Consider the following 27,980-nt stretch of genomic DNA (forward strand, 5'->3'; position numbering starts at 1 on the left):
TACAATGGAGCACAAAGAAAGTTAAGAAAATTACAATAAAGTACTGGAATGCTTGAAAATTTTCAGATAACATTATCGTTCAATCTCACTTCATCTTCCTCTTTTATAGTTGCTAATCTCGATTTGTTACCATTGTTGCCCGATGCTCGACAATCAACTGCCTAGTTGCCTCCAGTCGACATTGCTGCTCGATTAAATCCTGTAGACGTTCTATTTGAATTCCAGTTACTGCACCAATCAACTCATATTTTCATATCAATTGGCTAGACACATTAAGCCTGATACAAAAACTCTTGGTTCATACAGATGTTCGAATTTTCAATTCTCTTGGTTCATACAAATGTTCTAATTTTGAATCCTCACCTGTCAAAATCTATATTGAATGAATGCTGAAATTGACAAGACAACTAAGATACAGACGTTGAATTTAAAATCTGAAAATTATAGACAAGACTGCCTTCAATATACATCAATAAATAGAAACTTCTCTTCCTAAAGATATCTGGCACTATGTGACACGAGAGAGCATTACTGCAAGATATCAGAAATTTATCCCTCACCAGCCATATGAAGAAAACTCGGAAAGTCTGTCATTACTCTCGTTTTCTATTAGTTGTCCAAGTACAAACACGACTTTACCATGAACCTCCAAAGATCAAATGAACCTGTTGCGTTGGATCACATAGCCAATGTGATCTTTACAAAGACAATCAGGAGAATCATGTCATTCATTGATAGACTGCAAATGTAGAGTCCAACAGTTAGTATCTCATTCAAATAGAAATAAGAAGAAAGAAAACATGTACCCACATCGAAGCTACTTGAAGCAATAACCGGCAGAGCCAACATCATCTGTTTCTTTCAGTCAATATGCTTATGCATACCTATGATTTTCTTGATAAACTGCTTCTCGTGCCTAAAACTGTTCCATCGATAATATTATGTATCATTCAATTAATCAAGTAGCACCACAGAAAGATGTGGTTTCTTTCAAGATCCACAGAAGGCATAAAAGGAGAAGGGGAAAACACATACATGACTATAGATGATATGCAGAAACATGTGAAACCAATGGCTAGGTGTGCAGGAAGAGTCTGCCAAAAGTTCTCCTTATCCAAGAGCACTCTCTCAGATACGAGGGTTATTATGCATGAAAGAAGTAAAATTTCCCATCCAGAAGGCAAGCACCGTAAAAGGGAGAATGAAGGCGAAACCTGTTCAATAAGTTACAAACATGCATTTAATTGACAACAAAAATTCTTACAAAAATAATGTCAGGCCAACATTTTAAAAGATCCCACAAACCTGGAAATAGTTGTTGATAAATATTAAAGAGTATATTATCCTTGAAAACATATCTTAGTGATGATTAAGGAAAAAAAATCAATCCAGTTAATCCAAATGCACAAAGCAGTTCAATATTTTTATAGGACTAATTGGAATTAGTTGGATATTTGCTTAACATTTCATGAGTATAATGACTGAATTCCTGCAGATACTTTGCAAATACAAAAAAATGAAAGATAGCATCTTTTAGATAACATCGCTATAATGCTAGAAGCATCTTGTTGCAGATCAGTCTATCCACATGAATTCACCACACTTAATAAGAAACTTATGGCTTAGGCAATATCTGCCTGGTAAAAAGAACTTGCCAGGGGATTCCTGTAGTAATGTACAAGGTTCTCAATAGCTAGTAAACTACAAAACTGAATTTTATAACTGCTACAGAATTAGAGAGGAACCTTTCTCACGCTAAGGCAATGCTGCATTATCAATCCTCTCACATCCCCCATTGGTCAAGCTCCCTACTAAGTAAAACTGCCTCATTTGAGCAGTAAAAGTCTATATTCTTCTGTGCTGTCATGCAGTGCACCAGATTGCAATTTGAGCAGTATTATCTATATATATTTGAATATATTAGTTACTATATATGTATATAATAATTATCATATTATTGGTACAAATTAGTTAATATATATGTATTAATTAGGTTAATTTGTAAATTAGCCTAATTATAGTTTCCTAATATGGTTCCTAGTTTGTATATAAATGTCTTACTTTTCAATAAGAAATATAATCTTTTATCTCTAATTACAAGCAGAATATCCTTTTTCTAAGTCAGAACAAAAGTTTAAAATATTTTGATCTCAGAGGGTATTCCCTCGCTCTTAAAAAACATCAGCGTGGACTACAATTGAAATTTACATGCATCATCTCCTAAATGAAAGGTGGTATAGTACTGTTCAAAAAGGAACATTAACACATAATAGGTAACACTTTTGTCCATTTTACATTTGAATAAAAAAGTAATGCATCCAAGTGAGCAAACTGTCATTGATGGAGGAAATTCATTATGAAGGATACTTAATGAATTAGCAGCAATTAAGCCAATTGCTCCAGCAGATCGAACCATGATGATGTTTAGTGCTACATAGATACCAGAGAATACAAACATTAGATTGTTTGACTTCTGAATTTGTCTCTCATTAGCAATTGCATGAAGAAAAGCTTCCGATGTTCCTACAATAAGAAAACTACAACCGTCAGCAAAATCAAGACTTAAGATATGAGTCTAACAATATCTAAAATATTCATATACAGGTTACAAAATGTTGAAAGGTAAATAAAACCTTAGGTTGTGATGCTAGTACAAACTTTTAATTAACGGTCAAGAAAAAGCACAGAAAAAAAAACTTCTGAAACTTGAGCTGAGGCATCTCTTAATAAATGCTCAATGAAGCTCACTGATGACAAAATTTAAGCAACCTTGTTGTGTACCACTGGTTTAACAAGAATTTGCATGTTTATAGTGCTTATAATTGACTTTCCAGATGTGATGATTCATGTTGAACAAAAGCAATAGTTGTTGAACAATAATTATGGACTGTCTATCCTTGTATGTTAATAAATATATGCCATGTGCAAATGATCATACTTTGTACTACTGGGTTTTAGAAAAAGACAAAAGAAAAGGAGTGAAAGAAATGCAAAACATTAAAGAAATAAGTGCATAGCCACTTTATAATTAAATTAAATTAAAATTTCTATCGAAATTTGTTTATTTCAATAAGTACAATGAAGTATCAAACTAAATAAAGATGTAAATATATAACAGTCAACTCGACAGTGTTAGGACTGTAATACCCCCCAGTAAGTTTTGCATGTTATTATAGAGTTCCATCCAAGTGTTTAAGTTTAAATCCTTAAATATTTGTAATAGTTTCCTGTATGCAGGAGAGGCCTTCATCTTTTATGCTTTTGAGCTGGCAACATTTTTCTTTTCTGTGAAGTTCAATTAAATTAGCTATCTGAGTTATGAAGGGCTTAAGCGCAAGAAGTCAACGACATATAATATCACAGTTATCAGAATGTAGGAAGTGGAAACAATTTCATTTGTGTAATAAATGAATTACCAACCATTCATAGCTAAGGTAACAACATAAAGGAAATAATAACGGAGAGCAGCTGGTGCTTCTCCATCACTCCATTTGCTCCCATAGAGAAGTCTTATCAGAGTATATGAATAGCTTGGACCAAATGCCATCACCAAAAGGCCTGCAACCATTAATAGAAAAACTAAAATGGCAGACAAGCACTACTAAGATCCAACTTAAGCAGCTAAATTTGTAGTGTGGGAAAATTGAAGCACTTAACATGCAATAGATGCCAAGAGTTCATAAAGTATGAGGATTGAGGAAGATTATATTATTGTCCACTCTACTGTACAACAAGTGTTGTACGAAATAGGCATTCTAATTTTCAAAAAGCTTAACTGTTGTCTTTGGAATCACTTTATGGTAAGCATTCATTTGATATTTAGACATGAAAAATGTGGTCCTTAAGCACATGGTAGAGATAAATTCACTTATTTGGATGGTTCGTTTTTACAATTTCTTCTACAAATAAGGTTTCTGATTTTTTTTCTAAGACATTCAGAAAAGTTCATTCAATATCAACATTTTCAACACTAGTATGGATGATGACATCCATCTTAAGCTTACAAGTTGACAAGATTATATGTTCCTACGGTCTTATATTGAATTCCTAATATTCCTTTATTTTACCTGGAAGATGAAAAAAGAATTTGATGCAAATACTAACATCAATCAGGTTAGCCTCGACTCCAGGAAGTGACAAGTTTTCCTCATTCAAAATAAAAACTGCTTTAATTTGAGTTTCTAAGGGGAAGGAAATTATCAACAAAAATTGGTCACAAACAGCATAGCGTTAAACAATTAAATCCGAATACTAATCAGAGAGACTAGAATTCACAAAAAGTAGCTGCAAATGAACTAGACCATACCAATCAACATAACAAGCTTGAGAGCTTCCATCAGGGAATTCCCTAACCTGACAATCCTTTGAGAAGACTGGCCTGTTAGTAAGGAAAGATATCTTACTTATAAAAAACTATAATCTTCTAATACAAAATTTAAATTCCTAAAAGTGCAAAGAGACAATTAGATGATATGTAAATCAATTCTCAAAAAGTAGCACATTTGTAAATAGTGAAGTATGGATATAATCAATAGCATGGTTTGAGATTCCATATCATGTTAGGAAGGGCAGAATTGACAAATTAACAAATTCAAATACAAATCGGCATGGACAATTGCTTTGTGTTGATCATACCCAATGAGTATCATACCATATCCACATTCGGCATGTTTCAGCATGCATCAAAATGCATTCAAGTAATTTCTAGTATTTTTTTTCAGCATGTTTATTCAAAATTGTTTGCATTAAAAATGAATCGTACTAGTGAAAGATGAGGAAATAAAAAAGCCACAGAAGAGCTATTTTTATTAATTTTTTAATGAACGTTTAGGTGACCAACTTAGCTTAGGTAATTTAAGCAGATAAGAGAAGTATTGAAATTTAAATTTTTATCAAAAAAATTTAAACTTCAAAAGTATTACAATTATTATGAGATGCAGAATGAAAAGATGATTGTACCCATTAAAAGAGAATTATCCAATATGATCGTGTCAAGCTGAATTAATATTAAGACATAGTTATTAGAATAGATTTTATAAAATACTCTGCAATACAAACAACTTCATCCCAAAATTTACGCAAAACTGATGCACGACAGAGAAGAACTAAGGCAGTTTCAACTATATATCTATGTTTTCTCTCAACAAAGAGTGTTGAGATAAGAGACTCGATAAACAATTCCATAAATTTATTATTTTCATCTTTCCCACTTTCTGTCCAATTACTTTTCTAACATGGTATCAGAGTCATAGCTCTTCTTCCTTCACTACACGCAACATCACCAGCAATTAATCTCCTCTCTTATTCTTTTCTCAACATCCATCCCCTTTCCTTGCAGCCCTTCATCTCTGCACGGACATCAATCACTGCTCTCAAACTCGAGTGTGATTGTCTTATCTTGGAAAGGCTCAAATTTCGTTGTTGCAGTTTCCTTCACTTCTGAAAACTAGTGTTTATAGTTCTTCCGCCGTAAGCAATGTTCAACAGGTTGGTGGAGTTGGTGCAGTTTTCCTTTTGACTTTTTCTCGCATTACAATAGCTCTCTCTATTTCCAATTTTTTTCCCCTCTTCTTTTTCTTTCTTTTCCAGCAAGCAAAAAGGAAAAAAAAAACTTTAGCCTTTGTTCTTTTTTGCTCTGCCTGGCTCTTCCTTTCTTCTCTCCTTTTCTTTTTGCTTTTATCTTCTCTCCTTTTCTTTTTCCCTTTTTCTTTCATTTTCGATGTCAGATATTTGAAGATGTCAAATCTATCTCTAAATTATTGGGCATATTGATATTCAATGTCCCAAAAGATTCGACACAACTTTCATCGATGATCCTTCAACTTTAAGGCGATCAACTGTTTCATGTACTTATCCTAAAGTACTGTCGTCTAGACCTATTCTTGGTAAACCACTAGAGTTTTTATCTACTAAATGGTATATTGACACTGAAGCCAACTCATCATGTCATATTAGACTATAATATCCTTACAAAAGTACTGTTGTACTATCGTTCAAATATGGTGCAAGTAGGCGATAACTCAGGTTTACAAATTACTAATCTTGGAGGCACATACATTAATTTATCCGATCATACTTTTCACATGCGCAACATCTTTCATGTTCCATCTATTTCATAAAATTTTCTCTCCACAAGTCAATTTTTGTCTTGATAACAAGGTCTCTTTGAATTTCATAATAGCCATTATCTTATAAAAGATAAAAGAATAAATACAACCGTGTTTCATGATGGAATCAAAAATGTCCTTTACTATCTTCAAAATTCTTCAATTAAAGCTTTTACTGGTGAACACAGAAATAAACCAACTTGGCATGCCCGACTTGGTCATCCTTCCCTTCATATTGTTCAGGCGATCATAAATAAGTACGATTTACCTACTTCCTTTACTTTCTCTACATCTCATTCTAGTAAGGTCTGCATGGAATCTAAAAGTCATAAATTACCTTTCTCTTCATCCGACTGTGTTTCTAATTTTCCACTTGAACTAATTCATTCAAATGTTTAGTGCCCTACACCTAGTCTTACTGAAGTTTCCTATATTATATTATCTTCATTGATCATTTTAGTAAATATACTTAGCTCTATTGTCATTTTCAAAAACAAGTTGAACGATATTTTAATTGCAAAATACTTTCTCTTCATTCTGATTTTGGAGGCGAATATCAAGCACTTCATCGTCATCTTGTCTCTTGTTGAATTGTCCATTGAATCTCTTGCGCTCACACTCTAGAGCAAAATGCCTTAGCTCTTCTCTATCATGCATCAGTTCCGCGTAAATTTTGGGATGAAGCCTACCTCATTACTCAATCACAAATGTCCTTTGGAAAAACTACACTTTTCTTCGATTTTTTAATTGTGAATGTTATCCGCAATTACGCCCCTACTCTAAACGCAAACTTGATTCTCGTTCATCATTATGTATTTTTCTTAGTTATAGTAATATGCATATACCAACTGAACGGTTATATATTTCATGACATGTTACTTTTGATGAGTCTCTACCCCCTTTTTCAGCAGATTTTCAATCCTCTAGCTACAGGTGGCACATTCCAGTTACCACCTAATATTGTACCGGATCTAAGACATCTGATTTGTTCAACTTGAAAAGATATTAATATCAGAAGTGATGACATCTCAAGTCCTGCTCTAGAGCTCTATAATAATTCGCTTATATCATCGGAATCACCTCAAGTGGCTACTTCAACAAGAGCAAGATGCAGAAGGGATAATATTCTGAACCCATTCCATGTCCAATCTCGGAAGCCTAACTAGCCAAAGATAATATGTTTTCTATTTCTAGATCCTAAGATAATGCAAGTCCGTTGATCTACTTCATCATCTCCATTAACAAGTGACTTGGATGATGATGTTCCTTGTCGCATGGTTCCCTTAAGTGACATCTATGTACGATGTCCACCAATGGCAACCCAATATCCTCTTCCACGAGCTCTAGTGGCCTCTTCAAAATATGTTGAACCAACTTATTTTTTACAAGCAAACACGGATCCAAATTAGCATAGTGCAATGACTACAAAATTTGATACACTTCTTCGTAATGGAACATGGAGTCTAATTCCTCACACTCCCTATATGAATGTTGTGGGCTCTAAATAGGTCTTCCGTCTTAAGCATCGAGCTGATGGTTCTCTTGAACGGCACAAAGCTCGACTTGTAACTAAAGGATTTAGCAAACAACTTGGTATTGACTTCAATGACACCTTTAGCTCATCAAAATTACATCTGGCAGATTATTGTTATCGATAGTTTAGTTTTAATTGCCCTATACAACAATTAGATGTTTTTAATGCATTTCTTCATAGTCATATTGACGAAACAGTATTTATTGAGCAACCACCTGGGTTTATCCATCCACAATTTTCATCTCATGTTTATCAACTAAAGAAATCTTATATGGTCTTCAATAAGCTCCTCGTGCATGGTTTTATAGGTTATCTAATTGATTACAAACTTAAGTATTTCTGGATTAAAGACAACTCTTCTCTATTCTACAAATATAATGATAGATCTATGATATTTTTTTTCTTATTTAGGTGGAAGATATTTTAATAACTATCAATGATCACAAGGGCAGCCCAACTGGATTAAGTCTTCTCAATTAAAAATTTCCTATTCAAGATTTAGGAATGCTCGTTTCTTCCTTGGTATTAAACTTATCCCACATGATGAAGGACCCACATGATGAAGGATGTCTCCTCTCTCAAAACAAATATATTACTGGCTTATTCAAGGGGCGAAAATGGATGGAGCACGTTTGGTCTCCACACCAATTGCTCTAAACAATTTCTCTACATCTTCATCCTCTCTTGCTATATCTGATCCCCAAATATATCGAAGCATTATTGAAGCTTTACAATATGCCACTATCACACAACCTGATATTACTTTAAATCGTGCTTGTCAGTTCATGCATACTCCTACTCAATAAAATTAGGAAGGTGTGAAGAATACTTCATTATCTCAAAGGTGGATATGCAATATTTCCGAGACGAAACCTTATATCATGGAATTTGAAAAAGTAACCCACAATATCTCGTTCAAGCACCGAGGCTGAATACAAAGTTATAGCTAATACAACGTCTAAAATTATTTGACTTCAATCACTTCTTTTTGAACTTGCGTCCAAAGTTGTATTAAAAATTTAGTATGGCAATATTGGAGTCATATATTTTACAACAAATTCAATCTTTCATGCAGATACAAAACATAAGGAAATTGATTTTTATTTTGTTCAAAAATGTATGACAACTCAACAATTATCTCTCAAATTTGTGCAGAAGATCAAATTATTGATATCTTCACCAAGTCATAGCTCTTTCTAATAGAAGTATAAAATCGTCTAGAGCACCAAGTTATTGAATGACTTACCAAATTATTAAACTTGATATTAAAAACGAAAAAAATGTCAGATTAGCAAAGGATAAGAACTTTAGTCCCCTATATAAAGACAAAGGAGATTTACAAAATTGTATGAATTATAGGATCATTAAGCTAATGAGTTATAAGATAAAATTTTGGGAAAGAGTGATTGAAAACAAATTAAAGAAGAAGACCAAGGAGACAAACAATCAATTTAGATTCAAGCATGAAAGGCCAACGATAAAAGTTATATATTCCAGGCCACTAATAGAAAAGTATAAAAAAAAAGCAATTGGAAGTATCGAGCAAATAAACAAAACATACATATTATATTTATTGATTTAGAAAAAACTTATGACAGAGTTTCGAGAAAATAATGCAGAGAACTATAAAAAAGAAAGATTTTAGTATAACATATATTGAAAATGAGGATGCAATGACAAAAGTCAAGACTCCAGACACATCAACCGAAGCATTTTTATAAAGATAAGGTTTCACCAAAGATCAACTCTAAATTTATATAGTTTTATAGATTATAAACTCATTAGATTCATCCAAGATAAATTACCAAGGTACATATTGTTTGCGGTTGAAATTGTTTTGTTTGGTGAGCCACGTCAAGTAAATGTTAAGCTTGAATCATAACAAAAAAACACTAGAAGTAAAAGAGGCTTAGTAGAGTAAAGAGTGAATATATAAAATTTAAATTTAATAATATTAGACGTAGCAAGGAAATGGTAGGATAAGAAATGACGAGTTATATAAAATTGAGAACTTTAAGTATCTAGGATTGCTTTACAAAAGGATGGAGTAGTCGACATGAAGTTTAACATTAAATACAAGCAAGATGGTTGAAATGGAGAAGGATGTTAGGTGTTCTTTGTGATCATAAGACACCTCCAAAACTTAATAGTTAAAAAAAACAACGATTATGTAATATGAAGTTTAATGTTATACTATCAAGCGAGCACATTAGCAGATGATGAGAGTCGCAAAAATGAGGATGTTAAAGTGGATGTGCGAATATACGAAATGGATAAAATAAAAAATGAGAACATTAGATGAGAAAATTGTGATATAAACATATACATAGGCAATCAATAAATGCTCAAATTAGGTGATATACGACCATAATAAATACAGACATTAATCAAGAAAGAGAAAAACCATGAAGACTTGCTTAGCAACAATAAAATTGGGTAAAATTCTTTTAAATATAAATGAGGATATAGTAGAGGATAGAATCTAATGGCGTAGGAAGTTTTATATTGCTGACACCAATTAGTGGGATAAAGGTTTAATGGTTGTTATGTATTCAAAATTGTTAAAGGCATATTTGATAGTAAACAAGAATGGATGAGGAATATAGGATTAAAACTTCTTAGAGTTTAGTTTTGGAATCATGCCCAAGTGGTAACACAACACAATATACAAATTATATTATTATAGTCATAAAGTAGCTCCAACACAGTGAGATTTTAAACTTTGGTCAATAGCGACTAAAATACTATAGAAGCAGCAAAAAAAAAACCTTGAGAATTGTCTATGTGACAGGAAGAAACCTATGGAAGCCAAGGTTGGCAACAAGGCCACCTAAAATTTTCTTCATCTTACCGCAAAAAACTAACAAGCTAGCGGGATAGAAACAATTATGGGAGCAAACTAAGTTATTTGTAAAAATCATTAACGTAATAGTGATAAATTATAGTTGTGCAACAAACCAATATGTGCTCCAGACCTTTAGCACATCTTCATTATCAATGATATAAAATTGAAACTGATACTTTTATCAATCGTATGCAGTTCATGCATTTCTGAGTTGTCTTGCTGGCAGAGGCAAGGATAATGGATAATGTCATCAACTCTACTGCCCAATATAAGTGAATGAAAACAAAAAAAGAATGAAAACTTGGAGGTATCAAATTATATGATCTTATACCATCTTTGGTTAGAGTAGCAAATAGTAGTGCTACAGTACTATTAAATTAAATCCAAAGGACTGAACATGCACAATATGGAACTCCCATCAAAATGGGTACTAAGCATCAAATATATGTAATTTCCTAAGGTTATTTCCAGAACACAAGGCCCTAAGAACCAAGGATCCATTCCAGTAGAGAACTCTCAACTGGAAAAATTGATGAGGCACCAAGGAACCAACGGACAGTGAATAATATGATTTTTTGTTATATAAATCTAGATCATAGATAATCGCAATATAATGGGAAAAAATGGTCATTGATGAGGTACTCAAGAAAAAAAATACAGTGACAATTTCAGTTTTGAAAATGCTGACCTGATGCCATCTTGGCAAATGTAGAAAAGGAGCTCTCCTCAAAAGGTAAAAATATCATTCTCACAACTAGACTTCCTGCATTATAGCTATGTTTAAAGGCAGCTTATATACCGATCTCAAATATTCAATAAAACTACAATGGGTACTAGACCTGCTTGTCAAGGAACTTAGTTTTTTTTATCAAGTAGATGAGTACCTAATTTATCAACTAGCCCATAAACAGCTTGGTTATATGGTGTATCCAACCATACTAGTACCATCTTTTCCCCTTCTTGTAGAATCAACTTTTGAAAAGATTGACCAGTGAACAATAAGCACATCTTCAGAAGATATTTGTCAAAGTAAAAGTTTGAAATTCTGACAACATTTCATGTTAAGATTCAACAATTATTATATTTGAACAGACAATAATTATCAATAATAGAACTTGCAAATGAAAATGTCAAACCTAAAGGGAAAAAGATCAGAATATCTAACAGTGCGGGAGAGCAGAAAATAAGCCCAGTAGCCCAACACCAAGCAGGAACCATAGGAAGCTTGAGATAAAGCAAATACAATCCCCTTTTCCTGCAAGCATTAGCAAGAGTTTCTTAGAAAGTAAGGTGCAACAATGAGAAATAGCTATAAGGTACTTATCCTAAAATTGGTGCCAAGTCAACAATGAAAAATACCATTTGAATATGATAACTTCAAAGAAGAGGAAGAGAAACAAAAAAAGTAGAAACATACAATGGAAAATAATGTAGGACCAAATCAGTTAAAAGGGGGTTAATAGATGGTTAACTTTTCTCAAGATTTTTTGCAAGGCTCAAAACTTAAATATAATAGTCAAATTCAAGTATGCATGTGTCATCAAAATATGAAAATCAATATAAATGTAGCTGAAATAAATAAGAAATAGACATAATGCTAACACAATAACAAAATGAGATTTTGAGACCCTGCTTCTACTCAGTCAATAATGCGCCAAGTGTGTAACTGTCAATTTTTTACAAACTTCTATAAATAAGGTCTCTTGCAAAAAGCAGGGTAAGGCTGCGTACAATGGATCCTTCCCCAGGACCCTGCATGGCGGGAGCTTCGTGCACCGGGCTGTCCTTTTTTTTCCTATAAATAAGGCAATGTAGTAAGCCTCTACAAATCGAGTATGACACCTCACAAACTAAAAACAGCTTGACCAAATCAATGGGACTTCACTCAAAGATAAGACCTCAAAAGCTAGAGAACTCTTTAAATGCACAAACCAACATGGAAATGAAATAGAAGACTCAACAAGAATCACAAGATAAGCATGAGAGCTTAAACAACTCCTCACAATCTCCCTAAGAGATGAAATGAAGCAAGCGAAAAGGAACACAGTTATTGATAGAGCTTGAAAAAATGAATTGAAGCATTGATCTTGATGTAAGCTCTCAGATATAATTTGAGCACTTGATAGCAAGAAGCACAACCAGAACCACTCTTCAAATAGTAACATTTTATTCCACAACTAGCCTTCTAGGCAACTAGCACTCCAATGCAGTCTAGGCAGGCCCTTCGGTTAGTTTATAGCCTCATAAGCTATCCTACAGTCTGAAAATAAAAATTGTCGACAAAAGTAAGGCCAGGAAACACAGTTAAGTCACAAGGCTTCAATAGAAATCAATCTCTAAGTAATTTAATATCTGCTTAGGCTATCAAAACATCAATCCATCAATCCACCCAAAAACAAACCCAAGGTTACAACAATACATTACATGGGTCTTGGGTTCTATCTTCAAGCTTCATCCATGAGTTCAAAGCTCCTCACAGTACCACACTGGATCTATGAAATCCATCATTTCAATTTCTAAAATCTAATAATAACCCTGCAAACTCAATTTAAATCATACAAAAAAAATGTTATGCATCATTTTGTCAATCCATCAAACATCACAGCTAGATCTAAACATCATTTTGTCTTAACAAATAAATCTTATCATATATACCAGCATACTTTATATAGTTAATTATGTTTACTGCATATGTTATTGCATCATTATCTTCTAAGAAATCATCTAGAAGGAACTTCTCAAGACGTATTTTTTGAATTAAAAAATTATCAAACCTTGCATTCTAAGGTCTAAGGTATCATTTCTGGAGTTATAATATCAAAACATAGTATTTACTAATATCATGATTGTTTAAGCATTTAAAAACATTGCCAAAGATATAATTTGTGTAGGAAAAATCTTTTAAAGATCCTAGGAACACAAGTAAGACAAGCAGTAACATCGTGAGTAATACTCAAATGTCTTGTTGAGATCTATATGTATCATAGTTTCAAGTTCGGGATGGTCAAAATATACAATTCCATTAAATATGAAAACCCAATAGTGATCAACATGAATAATCTCTCATCCTGCTTACGCCATCATACCGACACTCGGCAAGCCTTGGCATATTTCGGCTAGGGTTGTAAATGAACCCGATGTTTGTCAACAAGCTTGAAGCTTGATGTTTGATTCAATAAAGCTTGTTTATGTTCATCCAATAATAAACAAATATACAAAATAATCAAGCTTGAACACTAGTAAGCTTGGTTCATTAACGTTTATGAACAATTTATAAATAAACTTATTTTTAACTTGTATAAAATTAAATTATGAATTTATTTCTTATTTTTTTTATTTAAATACATAAAAAAATAAAATTATCTATAAATTTTTATAATCTTAAATTATTCATAATATGTTAATAATAATAATAATAATAATAATAAGTGCTTCTTGTATTAGATAAACGTTTAACCTAATTTATAAGCACAAATATATTGTAAGTTGAGTTTGATAAAAAGCTCGAGCAGCTTAAGCTCGATAAGATTCTTAATAAACAAGTTTAAACATAGCCAAGCTCGGCTCGGCTACTTCACACCCCTAATTTCAGCATGCGGGAAGATGAATAAATGTAATTATTATTAATTTTAGCATATTTCTCCAAAATTCAAATTTAATTTAATTAATTATTTAATTTATATAATTTCAATTTTATAAGTAAACAAGTGTAAAATTACAAGAGTGAGCTTATATGAATTAATCTTAACAAAGATTGAAATAAAATTGAGTAAAGTCATTTTCTATTTCAATTAAAAATTGATACAAACTTATTCGAAGTACAAAATCTAAATGAAAGAGAATTAAAAACTAATCTTAAAACATGTTTAATACAATAAGATTTAATTAACCAAGTGTTAATTTTATTTTAACAAGTAAATAAACTAAATGAAGGGGAGCATTGATTTGATGGTAAAATTGTTATATGACCTTATGGTCACGGGTTTGAGTTGTGAAAACCACCTCTTGCAATGCAGAATAAGATTGCGTATAATAAATCCAATGTGGTTCGACCCTTCCCCGAGACAGCGGGAGCTTCAAGCACCAAGCTGCTCTTTAAGTAAATAAACTAAATAAAAGACTGTTACAATAATAAAAATGATCAAAATTCATCTAGGCATACTTTAATGTATGTCCCAAGTGCATTGAATATCAACACAACATAGTGTTAAGCTATACAATTCTAGCCCGTGACCAAAGGTGAGAAATAGAATGATACTTTAAACGCATGAGGCTATACAATTTTGCAGGTCTCATTTCAATTGAACATAAAACTTCAATGTTGAAGAAGATTTTAAAACTTGATATATGCATATATTAATGGTCTTAATGTTAGGACCTTTAGGAAATTGCTAGAGGGGTGAATACTAATTGAGTTGCAAATTAAAACTTTCTGCTCTTGCAAATAACTTGATGACTTAGCCAAGTCACACAAATACAATTTGCAGTGGAAATGACAACATAAGGCAAGTCAATGTATCCGAATGCTAACAAGAAGATGTACATGATTCAAAACCTTTGTTCTTACTCCACGACCTATGACTCATCGGTGAGTCACACTCGAATGTCTACTATCTTTCTCCTTCTCAAATACCCCTTCTGGAGGTAGTGGTGAATTTTTAAGAGCAAAAATCAAAAGGTCACCCCTTTCATTGGTGTCGTCAAAAGGGTGCCTTTCCAAAAACAATAAAACAAAATAACGCCACATCTAATATTTTATCTCGAGAATACCCTTATTCCAACATTATTGCAGCAACTACAGGGCATAGCTGCTACTACATAGACTTGATCAAAATCACCCATTTAATCAAAATCGCTTAATATATCGTAGCAGCTACATATCATAGCTACTACAATGGGTAGCGACTATGAACCATAATTGCTACCACAGTATTTAAGTGATTTTGATTGAATTGAAGAAATTTTGATCAAGTTTGAGCAATTTTAAGTGAGTTAGTAAATAATATTTTGATATAAAACTATTTTATGGGTAACAATTTTGATCAAGCTGGAGCAATTTGACCACAGCTTAATTTAACCAAAGTTGACTACCACACGTAACAGCTGCAAGTCAGAATTGTTACAACTTGTAGAAGTTATGTCTCACGGTTGCTACAAGAGTATTTTCAAGATAACATATTGGATGGGGTGGGCTTTTGATGATTAATGAAAAAGAGGTCTCTTTTGACAATTTCAATAAAAAGGAGCACCTTTTTGATTTTTGCCTCACTGAATGTAATTTTCTCGTGAGATGGTATTAATTTAGTCAGAATTTTCTCGTGAGGTCTCTTTTGAAAGAAGAGTTTACTAAAAATAGAAGGGAGACTCTCCTTTCTTAATTTATTTTAGAAAGGAGATATAATGAAAATGGGAAATTGTGACATGGCTCAACAACGATTTTTTTCCCTCAGAGGTAAAGGCACCCTTAGACAATATCACTAATTCACAAGAAAATTAATCCACTAAGAAGTCACATGATTAGAATCTTTGCCTCTCATGTAGAAGCAATTCACTACTCACATATACAAGTACAAGTCACAACCTCGAACAAAGGGCAATAAGCACAAAAAAAAGGTTTGTCTAAAGCTTACATCTATGGAGAATTCATGTACAAACAACAACAACAACAAGCCTTATCCCACTAGGTGGAGTCGACTGTATGAATCATTTTACGCCATTGAGCTCTATCTCCTGCTATATTATCATCTATATTTAAATAAATTTTATCTTGTTTTATTGTTGCTAACCAAATCTTTTTTAGTCTTCCTCTTCCTCGTTTGATATGCATATTTATCATAGTTTCACATCGCCTAACTGGAATATTTATTGGTCGTCTAAGTACATGTCTGTACCATCTTAAACGTGTCTCTCGGAGTTTTTCCTCAATAGATGCAACTCCGACTTTCTCTCTAATATTCTCATTTCTTATTTTGTTCATCCTCGTATGTCCACACATCCACCTTAACATCCTCATCTCTGCAACTCTCATCTTCTGGTCATGTGCTCGAGTCATAACCCAACATGCAGCTCCATATAATATAGCAGGTCTAACCAAAGTTTAAAATTTTGACCCATGTCGATGTTTCGGTCTTGGACCAGAACGACACGATCTTGGTACTGTATCGTGCCGTGACGATATAGTTTCGGTATTTTTTAAATATAAGATATATTAATTAAAAGTAAAATATTTGACATAAATATTTAAAAAAATAAACAATATAAAAAATAATATTTTAAAAAAGGAAAAGATATGAAAATAGATAAATAAATAAATAAATAAATTATTATAATTTTTAAATTAAAATAAATGAAATATAAAATTAATTAGATAATTGTATTAGAGTTTAATAAAGTCTCTTTAGATTATCTTCATCATAGCTAGGAGTTGATTAAAATAATTAATCTAAATTTAATTAAAAAAAATCTGAAATCCGACACCACTCGCGAGCTTACACGACTTCGGTGCTATCGCGGGTTGCGCGACCTCTCAGCCATGGCCGCGGAGATTGCGTGACTACTCTGGCGCTACCGCGGTGGTGCGACCCCTCTGCAGCGGCTTCAAGGCAATACATTGTTTCCCTAGGCACGTTCATACCTCTATCGAAATATCATCTGGTCAAACGGCTTTTTCATTGTGCATCTCATTTAAAGTTTGTTCTAGTTCTGAAGTTTGAATTCTAGATAAAAATTAAAATTTCTATGCTCATTTGACCTACTTAAAATACCTAAGTTAAGTTGGTCATCTAAACATTTATTAAAAAGTTGATGAAAATACCTCTTCCACCGCTCTTTTATTTCTTCATCGTTTACTAATACCCTATTACATTCATCTTTAATAAATTTTATTTGGATAAGATCTCGTGTTCTTTTCTCTCACTTTAGCCATTCTATAAATGTCTCTTTCCTCTTCTTTTGTATCTAATTTTTTATATAATCGTTCAAAAGTTTCATTCTTTGCTTCACTCATTACTTTCTTAACTTCTTTCTTGGCTATTATATATTTTTTTTAAGTTTTCCTCATTCTTACAAATATATAATTCCTTATAAGCTATTCATTTTTCCTTCACTTTCTCTTGTCCAAACATGAAGTTAAAAAATTGAATACAACAATGTATATAACAAAGACTTCTCTTTTAAAACTAATGGAGAAAGCAAGTTGGCTCACTTCAAGCTGCCAAACATATAAAGATATACCCAAAGTAAAAACTCTCCTCTCCCTCTAATGCATAGCCTACAATAGTTGTTGGCTCACCAGCTACCAATATTTGATGCAAAATAAAGTGAAAGCTAGATTTTATTGAAGGCGCAATATTGCATATATCGAACTGTAGGAAGCAAAAGTTAGTGCATGGCTCTAGTTAGTCATGCCTATGTAAAGCTAGGTTACAATAGGGATGCAGCTCCTAAACATGTTTGGACACACTCACACTTGTGAAATGGAATGTGTGCTTAGGCCAACATGGCACCCCAATGAACTCATCAAGCCCACAAAAGAAAAGGGCTAAAAGAAAAATAGATAGGTGACTATAAGAGAAGACGATACAAAGAAATGAGAATGAGTAAAAACAATCGGGGAAAAAGGAAACAAATGAGTTTAATGTATTCTTCTCCATCTAAGTGAAAAGAAGCTTCACTTTGAATCAGATAAATCAGATAGAAAATAAAAAAACCCAAAAGAAATGGATATAAATTTCATTTTAGGTGCACCTCTGATAATGAAGTGAAAAGATTGAAGATGAGACAACTATCAGAAAAATTCTCTACAAAAAACAGCATGTTTGAAAGAGATACACACACATATAAATAAGATTAAGTTCACATAATGTGTTTTCTAATTTCTACATCTATAAATATTGTATAGGACAAGAGGAAAGTTATGACCTTACCAGATTAGGTTTTCTAAAAATCAGGATGTAGGTAGTCATACACCGTAGGAGAGTGGCTGCAGTTTCAACTATCAATCGTAGCTTAAGAAGAAGAAAATTTTGTGAAAGTATATATACAGGTTCCGACAATAACTCCAGAATACAGGCAAGTCCTGCCATATGGAAGATGTTCTTGTTAAAAACACCAGAAATAAGAAATAGACAGAAAATCCATCCATCAAATGAATTTGATAAATTATGGAAGCTTGAAAAGATTGGATATGCACCTCTTCTATGTTAATAGAAATTGTTAAAAGATGTTTACCATAATAATCATTGCCAGTTGGTCCACGAAAACCATACTTAAAAAAATAGAAACAATCTGAAATAAATTCTGAATAATTTACTGTTTCTATTTTAGTGGTCAATTTGAGGATATATGTTAAATAAGTTTTTTTTGTTGTGTCATTCTGTATCCTGTTCCTCCAAAAACCAAAGGCAAGAGAAATTAACACCATGAAGTATCTAATATCAAGAAAATCCATGCAATTTGATTGCCTTACCACTCACCCCAAAACTTAAGTGAATGAAAGATATGTAATTTAAAGGTTGATTTAGCAGCCACTCATGATCGAACTGGATGCTTGAATATGGCCCAAACAGATGGGGGATTGTGTTCTGATAGCTTGTCACTTACCTAATAAGCATAAACATACCAAACTATCAAAAATCAAGATAAGGATCATGCCCATGAGCAAAGGCATGATGCTCACAGGAAGATAAAAGGATCGTGATGGGGAATTATTCTCAATGAACAACCTTAGTTGATCTTTCACTACATTATATAAATGTTATTTATAGAGTACAAAGTATTGCAAACACACCCTCATCAATTATATATTTATATATGGATCCCAAGACTCTAGCTTGTTACAAATGCATTGATTCCTAAACCCTCTTCATGATTTGGTCAGCAAATTTGCAATCTGCAACCTGCTAGCAAACTGATTGATGATCATTAGAGCTGACAATCTCATTATATTGCGCTTTTTCTTTAATTAAATAAGAATCAATCTTTATATGTTTTCTCCTTCCATAAAATTCAGGCTTCGAAATGATGTGCATAGAGGTTTAACTATCACAGAAAAGTTTCATGGCTTTATAGGAGTAAATTCTACTTGATCATAAGATGTTTTACCTAATAAATTTGTATATTACTAGGGTGATTTGTATATTCAAACTACACACACAATCTTGATGCTACAGTTGCCCGATGCTTATTTTTCCAATAACCAGATACAGAACATCACTATGGGAGAGTCTTGACGAGTCTACATCTAATAGCCTACAATCTAGACATAACCTTGATCGCTAACAATAAGCATTTCCCTAGAGCACTCTTAAAGTACCATAGGATTTTTCTCTAATTTTCAATAATCATGACAGATTATCTAGAAACTAATCACACTAATACCTAATAAGATGTTAGATATGGTGACTAAGATATTTTATCAAGTCAATGTATTTCCCTAGATCACTCAATGACTCCCCTCCTATTCCTAATCTCATGTTAGAATCTGATAAGCTCGTCAAGCATATCTAGTAGCTGCTTATGTTGTTAAATGTAAATATCTCCCTGTAAATGAGTAATTTTTAAACCCAAAAAGTAGATGAGTAACATCTAAATCTTTAGTTTCAAATTGCTAATAAAAAAAAAATCAATTGTGTAATTCCACCATATCACCAATACTAATAATGTCATTCACGTACACAATAAAAAGGATACACTTCCTTGAATTAGAGACAAGGTAGAAGAGTGAATGGTTTGTAACAATCGTATTTATGTCATACTAATGGAGAGTTGAACTAAACTTCCCAAACACTCCTGAAAATTGCCACAATCTGTATAATGATTTCTTTAGTTTACACAAGGTCAATCTCCCCTCATCATCAAGAGGTTGCTCTATATAAACTTTTTTCAAATATTAAAGAAAGGTATTTTTAAATGTCAACCTGATGAAGCAATCAGTAACAAGTTGCGGTCAGGGAGAGGAATAAACGAACTCAAATAATCTTGGCGGCTGAAGAAAAAGTATCTAGATCATCAACTCCATAGATGTGTGTACCCTTTCACAACTAAACGAGCTTTGCGGTGATCTCTAGAACTATTAGATAACATTTAACTATAAAGACTCAGTGAAACCCATAATTGATTTCCGTATAGTGCTAACATTCAAATGTAGGTGTAATTGGAGGTCGAAATAGGAAGGAAATGAAAAAGATAAAAGAAGAAGATAACGCAATTATATAATCATATGGTTAAATTCAAATTTTATTTTTCAAATAGAATATACAATTTTGACATTATCTTATATGAAGATAGCTAAAAAATAATAACATTATCCCAATTCATTTTATCTTGTATTGAGCATACCAAGACGGGTCTGAGTGTTGGTATGAAAAAATACTCATAGACATGATTGACATAGTGGCATATGAGATATTATTTATGTTGAGTAATATCGAATTTTGGTATACTATCAATATGATATATTTCAACCATTTTGCTCAGCACGATATGAGATTCTAAGCCATGGAGAAAAGTATTCCTTAACATCACCACTACGTAAAACTTTGATAAAAGTTCTAATCTAGTTATATCATTAGAATAAGTGAGAAAAGTATTCATTAGCATCCTCACAACATATAACTTAGATAAAAGTTCTAAACTTGTTAAAAACTTTAGCATAGAAAGTGGAAAATATAGAAAACAATTCAAATCAATCTTTTATTATGAAAGACCATACCATTTGACAATAGTCATTGATAAACAGGTAACAAAATAATTAAAAGCAAAAGTTGAATTGACATAGATGGTGCAGAAACATATTTATGAACACTCTTAGAAAAAGGATGACCTAACATGTTTACCTAATTGACAACACTCACAATCAGGGATGAAAGACTATAAATCATGAGCTTCAAGTGGTGGAGATTAAGGTGACCAATACAATTAGAGATCTAGAGAGGGGCGGTGCTGTTAAAAGACTTAATGAACGTGCAAACACATCCAACTAATAAAGTTCATAACGAAAATGCAAGCTTTCCAACTAATAGATGAGCCTTATATTATTCTATGTCAATCACTTGGTCGATCCTCAAATCTTAAATAGTAACAAATGTGAGATAAAATATGGTAGAACAATTTAGTAAGCTTGCTAATAGATAACCAGTCCAATGAGAATTCAAGACTATAAAATCCTGTATGCAAATGAAACATAGGTGAAAGGGTAGCATCATCAATGTATATGCTTAACTGATGAGTGAGACCCATTAGCTATTATGACACACATAGGGAACTGCATTGTTGTAAAATTAGAGAAGATGGATGCATTACCACAAATATACTTAGAAACAACCGAGTTGAAGTTGGAGAAATCTAGAATATTCTTCAATGACTTGACTGTGATGGTTAAAGCCATCTGAGTTAGTTGAGGATTACCAAGTTGAGCAGCATGGGTACTATAAATCGAGTGACCAGGATAGAAATCATGCATGAGTAACTTATATCCTTCTAATGCACAAACTTTCCACAATAGGTAGAAACGACCTAGGTGTAATTAGAATAGAATACCAATGACATCATAGCCTTGAGAAATTTCACCCATATAAAGAATTCTCACTTGTATCCATATCTGGTATCTCGAAAGATAACCATGGAAGATGCTCATAAGACTAGGATCAACTGACTACCATAGAAGAGCCAATAGTTGGGCATCCATCTACTCCCATAAAAGGTGAATGGACTCAAGGATCTCTGCAGCTTGAGTAGTGAGGTGCTTTATCTGACCTTAACCCATAATGTACACATGACAGTCATAGTCTAAATCGTATAATTACTACCATTGAACTTTTCTTATGTGCGAAAGGAATTCCACACTCAGGCGGTAGGTTGACTAAATTAGAGCTCTTGTGTGATGGTCAATTTTGTTATCAAATAGAAGCAGTAGTAGTAGGATACATGGCAGCAACAATGCGAGTAGATGTAAGGAGAGGAGTCGCTCATGAGGAGAGAAGTCACTCACTAGAGAGACATCAACGATGCAATGGGTCATTTGTGACACGAGGAACCACTTGTGAAAGCAAGTGCACAAGTGGAGGGGTGTGAAGGATGTGCGTTCTCACAGCTGTGTGAAGGTGAAGTGAAGACAATGGGCTTGCAAAGGCATTATGGTGAAACGATCGAAATGTATCATTCCAGTAAATTATTGAACCTCGATACAACAATGCCTCCTAATACTTCATCTCCTTCCTCCTTCAACCGTCAATTTATCACTGGCACCATGCATTAGAACATTGGCACAATACCAAAACAATATCATTCCAGCACGCTCGAGATTTTGTTGAGCATAAACAAATACTCATGTAGTGGATGTTCAATGAGAAGGGATTAGTGATAGCTCTGATACCATGTAATAAGGGAATTATTCTCAATGAAACCATTTTATATAGATATTGATATAGAGTATTACAATCACACCATAATGATTTATGTATTTTTTCCAACCATAGCATTAAACATTTTGTGTCGGTCAACATGGGTAAAACATCTCATTCTACCCACTAATCAACATGTGGAATCGTTGGAGACTGAAACATTCTTGAGAACCTATTCGCAACGACCTTTGTTCATAACGAATGCCTTGATTCTTCTTTTTTTGCAACAAAGACTCGATTATCCCTTGTTCATGCCTCATTCTCATCATCCACCTTCACCGGCGACGGCCTTCAATTGCAAGCCTTGATTCTTGCACGTTTGCAACAAATGCCTCATCTGCAACACACACCTCTCCTCTTTCTTGACCACAATGAACAAAGCCTCAATTCTTCCTCTGCCTTGATTCTTCTTTGCCTGCGACAAATGCCTCTTCCATGTCTATGGCGAAGCTTAAATCATTCCTCATTTGCAATTCCTCTTTCTCATCTATAACAAACGCCTCTTACTCATTTATGACAAAGCCTCGATTCTTCCATGACTACATCCACCTTATTCATTTGCCTATATTCTCTTCCTCCACCTCGCCCCCCTCAACTCTCCTCTTCTTCCACTTCCTTCGCCAAGGTTTGTGCTCAACATAGTCACCGACATCGGCATAACTGGCACGTCTCATTCTAGCTAGGGGTCAATACCCCAACTCATAATAAGATTTCAAACTTTAGTTCCAACAAAGGCAATTTTGTAGCTAAATATATGTTTGCAAGGTTTGAAATACCGATATATACCATTTCGACATATGAAATACTTCAAAAGATGGCTCTACTTCAGAATATCACCAAACATCGTCATGGTAGGTTAGCAAAAGAGTCTTTGTCATAAGTATGATGGGATAAAACTAATTGATTTACGATGTTAGAGTATGTCCTCTTAGAAAAAAAAAAAAAAAAAAACATTTCAATGCCTCTTTCTAACTAACTGACCTACAATAGCAAAAAAGTGTACCTGCCAAGGCAGCAAGGAGCACTAAGCCTTGGTGAGGGATATGAGCTAGCATGAGACAACAGTTGGCATTTGTTTCAAAGACAAAAAATGAGCTGACCTTAAACTTTCCACTGGTTTTAAGCTGGCTATGCTAACACCCTTTACTACTCCCCTTAAATAGTGTCACAATACCAACTCATACTACCACAACTCATGGAGTCATTCCAGGCAGCCATCAATACTAAGCACCATAATGGCATTTGGAATGCATATGTTTTGCCACATGCACATGGGCAGGCATCATCATTACTAAGTAACATAAATTATACTTCTAGTACCAGATTATCTAATAAGGGACACAGAAACAAGATGATTAATGTTGTGTATTTGATGAATCAATTATCAGAATATAGAATACTTTTACACTCCACTAGCCAAAGATTTATAATGAACCATTATGTACAACCTTACTGAAGAAAATAAATCAACAGAAACTGCAAAGTTTGCAATAAAATCACTCAAAATAATGCCAATTTTACAGTAATAGAGTTGGTTCATAAAATCAGTCAACATCATCCAGGTACAAAAACAGTCAGTAGTTCAATGTTTTAAATGACAAGAAATACCATGGATCAATATAGCTTGTGCATATGCATCTGAAAAAGTGAGCTTCTGAAACCAAAACACAAAGAGACAGGCTGCAGAAGTAAACAAGATGCCAATTGGGAATGTGAGCCAAGCTACTTTCAATAATCTTGCAGCATCTTCTTCCATCGATGAATTATTGCTGTAATTTGGCAGAGCTTTTATTTTAGGTGAACAAAAATTTAATTAGAGAGAGAGAGAGAGAGAATAAAAGGTAGGAGCATTACATAACAATTCAAGATTTAGATATTTTTCTTTCCAAAAACTTCATTAGCTAGAGATTTTGGTATTCAATGAAGTATCATGAAAAACCTGACAAAAATAATGTAAATACACAATTTACTCTTAGATCTATACAAGTGACTCTAACAGGCCCAACTAAGCAGGGCACCTAGTTGGTTCACTATGGACCAACTTTAGCAGATGAAGATCAATAAGTGCATAGTTTCACTTGTTAGTCAACTGAAGCAAAACACTACATACCAGTTTCGAAAAACCTTAATCTTACATGACATGAATACTATCTAGCATTACCATCCTTTTATATAAAGAAACAAAATAAACTTAAAGCTAATGCAAATATGGTTAGCTGAGATAATATGGCATGGGGAAATTTAACAAGTTAAATATAGTTACATTTAATTGCAATAGTAAGTGGTCTCTTTGTAACATCCAACAAAATTGGAATTCTTCAATCATCAGTAAATTCCAAATTGTACCAGTACATGAAAGAGATTGAGAAGGAAAGGATTCTAAATTAAGGATAATTGTAGACGAAGACAGCAGCAATTAAGGATAAGTAGTTCAAGGCATTATCTCTACAATAAAGGAAACATGTTCACAGAATGGCCTGATGGAAGGAAAGGCAATCCATGAAATGATATTATATTTGTTAATTAATTATATGATGGCATCTTAACAACAGACACCGATAATTTCATCTTGACAAGGTCCAAGCAGAGTGCCTTAAGTTTTAGAATAATGACAGTAGCAGCATCCCATTCTCCTCTATCTTCAAATTTTGTGGCTTGATAACATCCGCCTTTTCTTGAACTAAATGCATATCTTTAAGATTATCGAAAAGTTAATAAATCGTGTCTTTATTGATACAGAATCAATAATTTATTAATATAAAATTAAATAATACTAGATATTAATATATTATCTACTAATTTATTAATATAAGTTATTAATAATAGTAGATATCAATATATCGTATATAAAATAGAGTAGTAATCATAATATTGGGTTTAATCGAGAAGAGGTTTTTAGACAGTATTGATCAGTATTGTATTCACTCTCAATCAATAGTAGCAGCTTCTGATTAACACTGAATGAAGAAAGCATGGATGTGTATTTGGTCTACTTACCGGTAGACCAAATGCACAACAGGATTACTTTTTTAATCTCACGACAAATCTTTGGCAATGAGGAGCTAAGATATTTAAGTACATAAGAACAACAAGCACTATCTTCCTCTCCTATATGTTTTTGCAAGTATTCAAGATAAAATGTAGAAAGAGTTGGGTAGAGTGGTTGAGTTTGTCAAAATCAACTTAGTTTGATAGAACCTCACCATATTTTCACCCTATTTGATCTATTTCATTCATTATTTGACAAGTTTAAATCAATTTAATCTATTTTCAAATGCAGTTAGCTTATTTCTAAGTAATTTCTTAGAAATTCTACTTTCTTCACCAATGATAGATGATTGAATTCTCGGGAAAAATTGAATTAATCTATGCCGATACCAATCCAACTTAAGCAATCCATATATGTATTAGGCCACTTTTGATGACCATGTTCAAAACTATAAATGGGAGCAGATCCACCTCTCCAAGAGGGTGGAGTGAGGTCATGACCAAGTGACAAACAAATATACACCATCACCTTCAGCAGTTCAATGATGTTCTCTCAATTAACAAATTGACATTTTGAACAATTTTATGAGGCTAAAATGGCAACTTTGACTGCCATTGCGTTTTACAAAGGAAAATATCAACTATTAGTTTTATCAACCTTTCTCTGCAACCTTATATGTTTTATCAATACTTATAAATATTTCTTAATTAAATAAAAAACCAATTAGATTGTTTCTGCTTTGCTTGGTGATTGCACTTAAATAATTTTACAGAATGAGACATATTAAAAAAATGACTCCAAATTTATTTTTAGAAAAACTTTGTTCTTTCATGAATACGATGGATTTGGTCAAGATAGATTTTAAAGAAGAAACAAGAACCTTCCAACACCAGTGCGCATGCATGCCCGTCGAAAACCTTCCCGACTTAGAAACAATATGGAGGTAACAAAAAGATGGAATTGTACTGCATAAAGCTGTAAAAAAGATCATTGAGAAAAATTGAGCAAAAGAAAAGGACTAGATGAATAGGCAATAAAAACAAAAACTGGAACAATGGAGTAAGGTTGTTAACCATCGTACACATTCCTTGAACTAGACTATTATCCAATCAAGACAAAATAAAGGAACATGACAACATTAAAACTTTTCAACATTTTATTATGTTAAGTGTTATTTTGTCATATACACAGGACATACATGTTTCTAATTGTAAAATTACATTAAAACACATAAATAAATGCTTGAAACTGGATATCTGAAAACTGTGCTAATGAACAGACTGTGCTAATGAAAATGCACTATTATGCTTGCACCTTTTTTATTCCTTCTTGATGCAGTGGTCGTCTAAGCTATAGTACTAGAGTCAATTTTCATCCATAGATTAAACTAAGCTTAAAAATCTGTTAAATAAGTCCCCATGATTCAAAAGAACCAACTACATGAATGCCAAATTCCTCACAACATTGACTTTCTTATGCGGACATTTTAGTTAGTGTTTCTTAGCTCATCTGAAAAGACGATATTGGCTAACATAAGGAGAATATACAGTGCAGTCGTCAGATCGAGTTGCTTATGCCCATGTTAATCTAAATAATAGTAATAAAAATAAATTAAATAAGAGAACTTGCATTAGGATGAGGAAAATTACAGCATAGTCCGCAGCAGTAAGGTGTCTCACGATCAATGAATTGAATATAAACGGGATTCCCCTCGATAAGAACTGCGTTGCTGAAACCAGGGGGGAACAGAATTTAAAAAAAAAAAATACGACATAGAATGAGAAAGGAGAGGATTAGGTGACGAACCCATTAGATATTTGAAGGTGCGAGCTAAGTTATGACGGGTGGGGAGCGTGGTGGGGGCGGTAGCGCTTCCAGGCGCGGCCTCCGCCGGAGATCCAGAGACGTCCTTCCCCATGGACCAGAGGAGGATAGAAGGAGCGTGGAGGGGAGGCAAGCGACAGAGGCGACTTCGCTAGGGAGGCGATCCGGGTTTAGGGTTCGCTCTGGGCTGCGCATCTCATTTCGACGGAGTTGTGCTGGTCTGCTAGACGGACTCCAAACGGATTCATCAAAATATTATTATTGACAAAAAATTAAATAA

At 33.3% G+C, this 27,980-nt stretch overlaps 1 protein-coding gene across 2 annotated transcripts; it reads right to left on the bottom strand.

Moving 5' to 3' along the window:
* Positions 1-279: 279 nt before the first annotated feature.
* On the bottom strand, positions 280-27,980 carry LOC122024852 (protein RFT1 homolog). Of its 2 annotated transcripts, XM_042583575.1 has the most exons (15): positions 27,683-27,980; positions 27,526-27,605; positions 26,757-26,851; positions 24,496-24,656; positions 18,412-18,563; positions 11,623-11,741; positions 11,371-11,531; positions 11,175-11,249; positions 4,307-4,378; positions 3,421-3,558; positions 2,368-2,523; positions 1,306-1,358; positions 1,036-1,214; positions 811-922; positions 280-739 (listed from the first exon to the last, which is right to left on the bottom strand). In XM_042583575.1, exons 1-14 carry the CDS (start codon positions 27,792-27,794, stop codon positions 862-864), a joined length of 1,614 nt encoding a protein of 537 aa, XP_042439509.1. In that variant the 5' UTR covers positions 27,795-27,980; the 3' UTR covers positions 280-739; positions 811-861. The 2 variants fall into 2 exon arrangements, with proteins under 2 accessions (XP_042439509.1, XP_042439511.1); XM_042583577.1 differs by lacking the exon at positions 26,757-26,851 and having other exon boundaries at positions 27,683-27,741.

Source organism: Zingiber officinale, chromosome 9B (assembly GCF_018446385.1).
Source record: "Zingiber officinale cultivar Zhangliang chromosome 9B, Zo_v1.1, whole genome shotgun sequence".
Lineage (NCBI taxonomy): Eukaryota > Viridiplantae > Streptophyta > Magnoliopsida > Zingiberales > Zingiberaceae > Zingiber > Zingiber officinale.

Excerpts from the sequence above, each read along its gene's own strand:
- LOC122024852 (XM_042583575.1), bottom strand. The coding sequence starts at position 27,794 with ATGGGGAAGGACGTCTCTGGATCTCCGGCGGAGGCCGCGCCTGGAAGC. Across the intron at positions 11,250-11,370 it reads TGGGCTAGTTGATAAATTAG|GAAGTCTAGTTGTGAGAATG; the intron begins GTACTCATCTAC and ends GCTATAATGCAG. Across the intron at positions 923-1,035 it reads TGCATATCATCTATAGTCAT|TTTTAGGCACGAGAAGCAGT; the intron begins GTATGTGTTTTC and ends TCGATGGAACAG.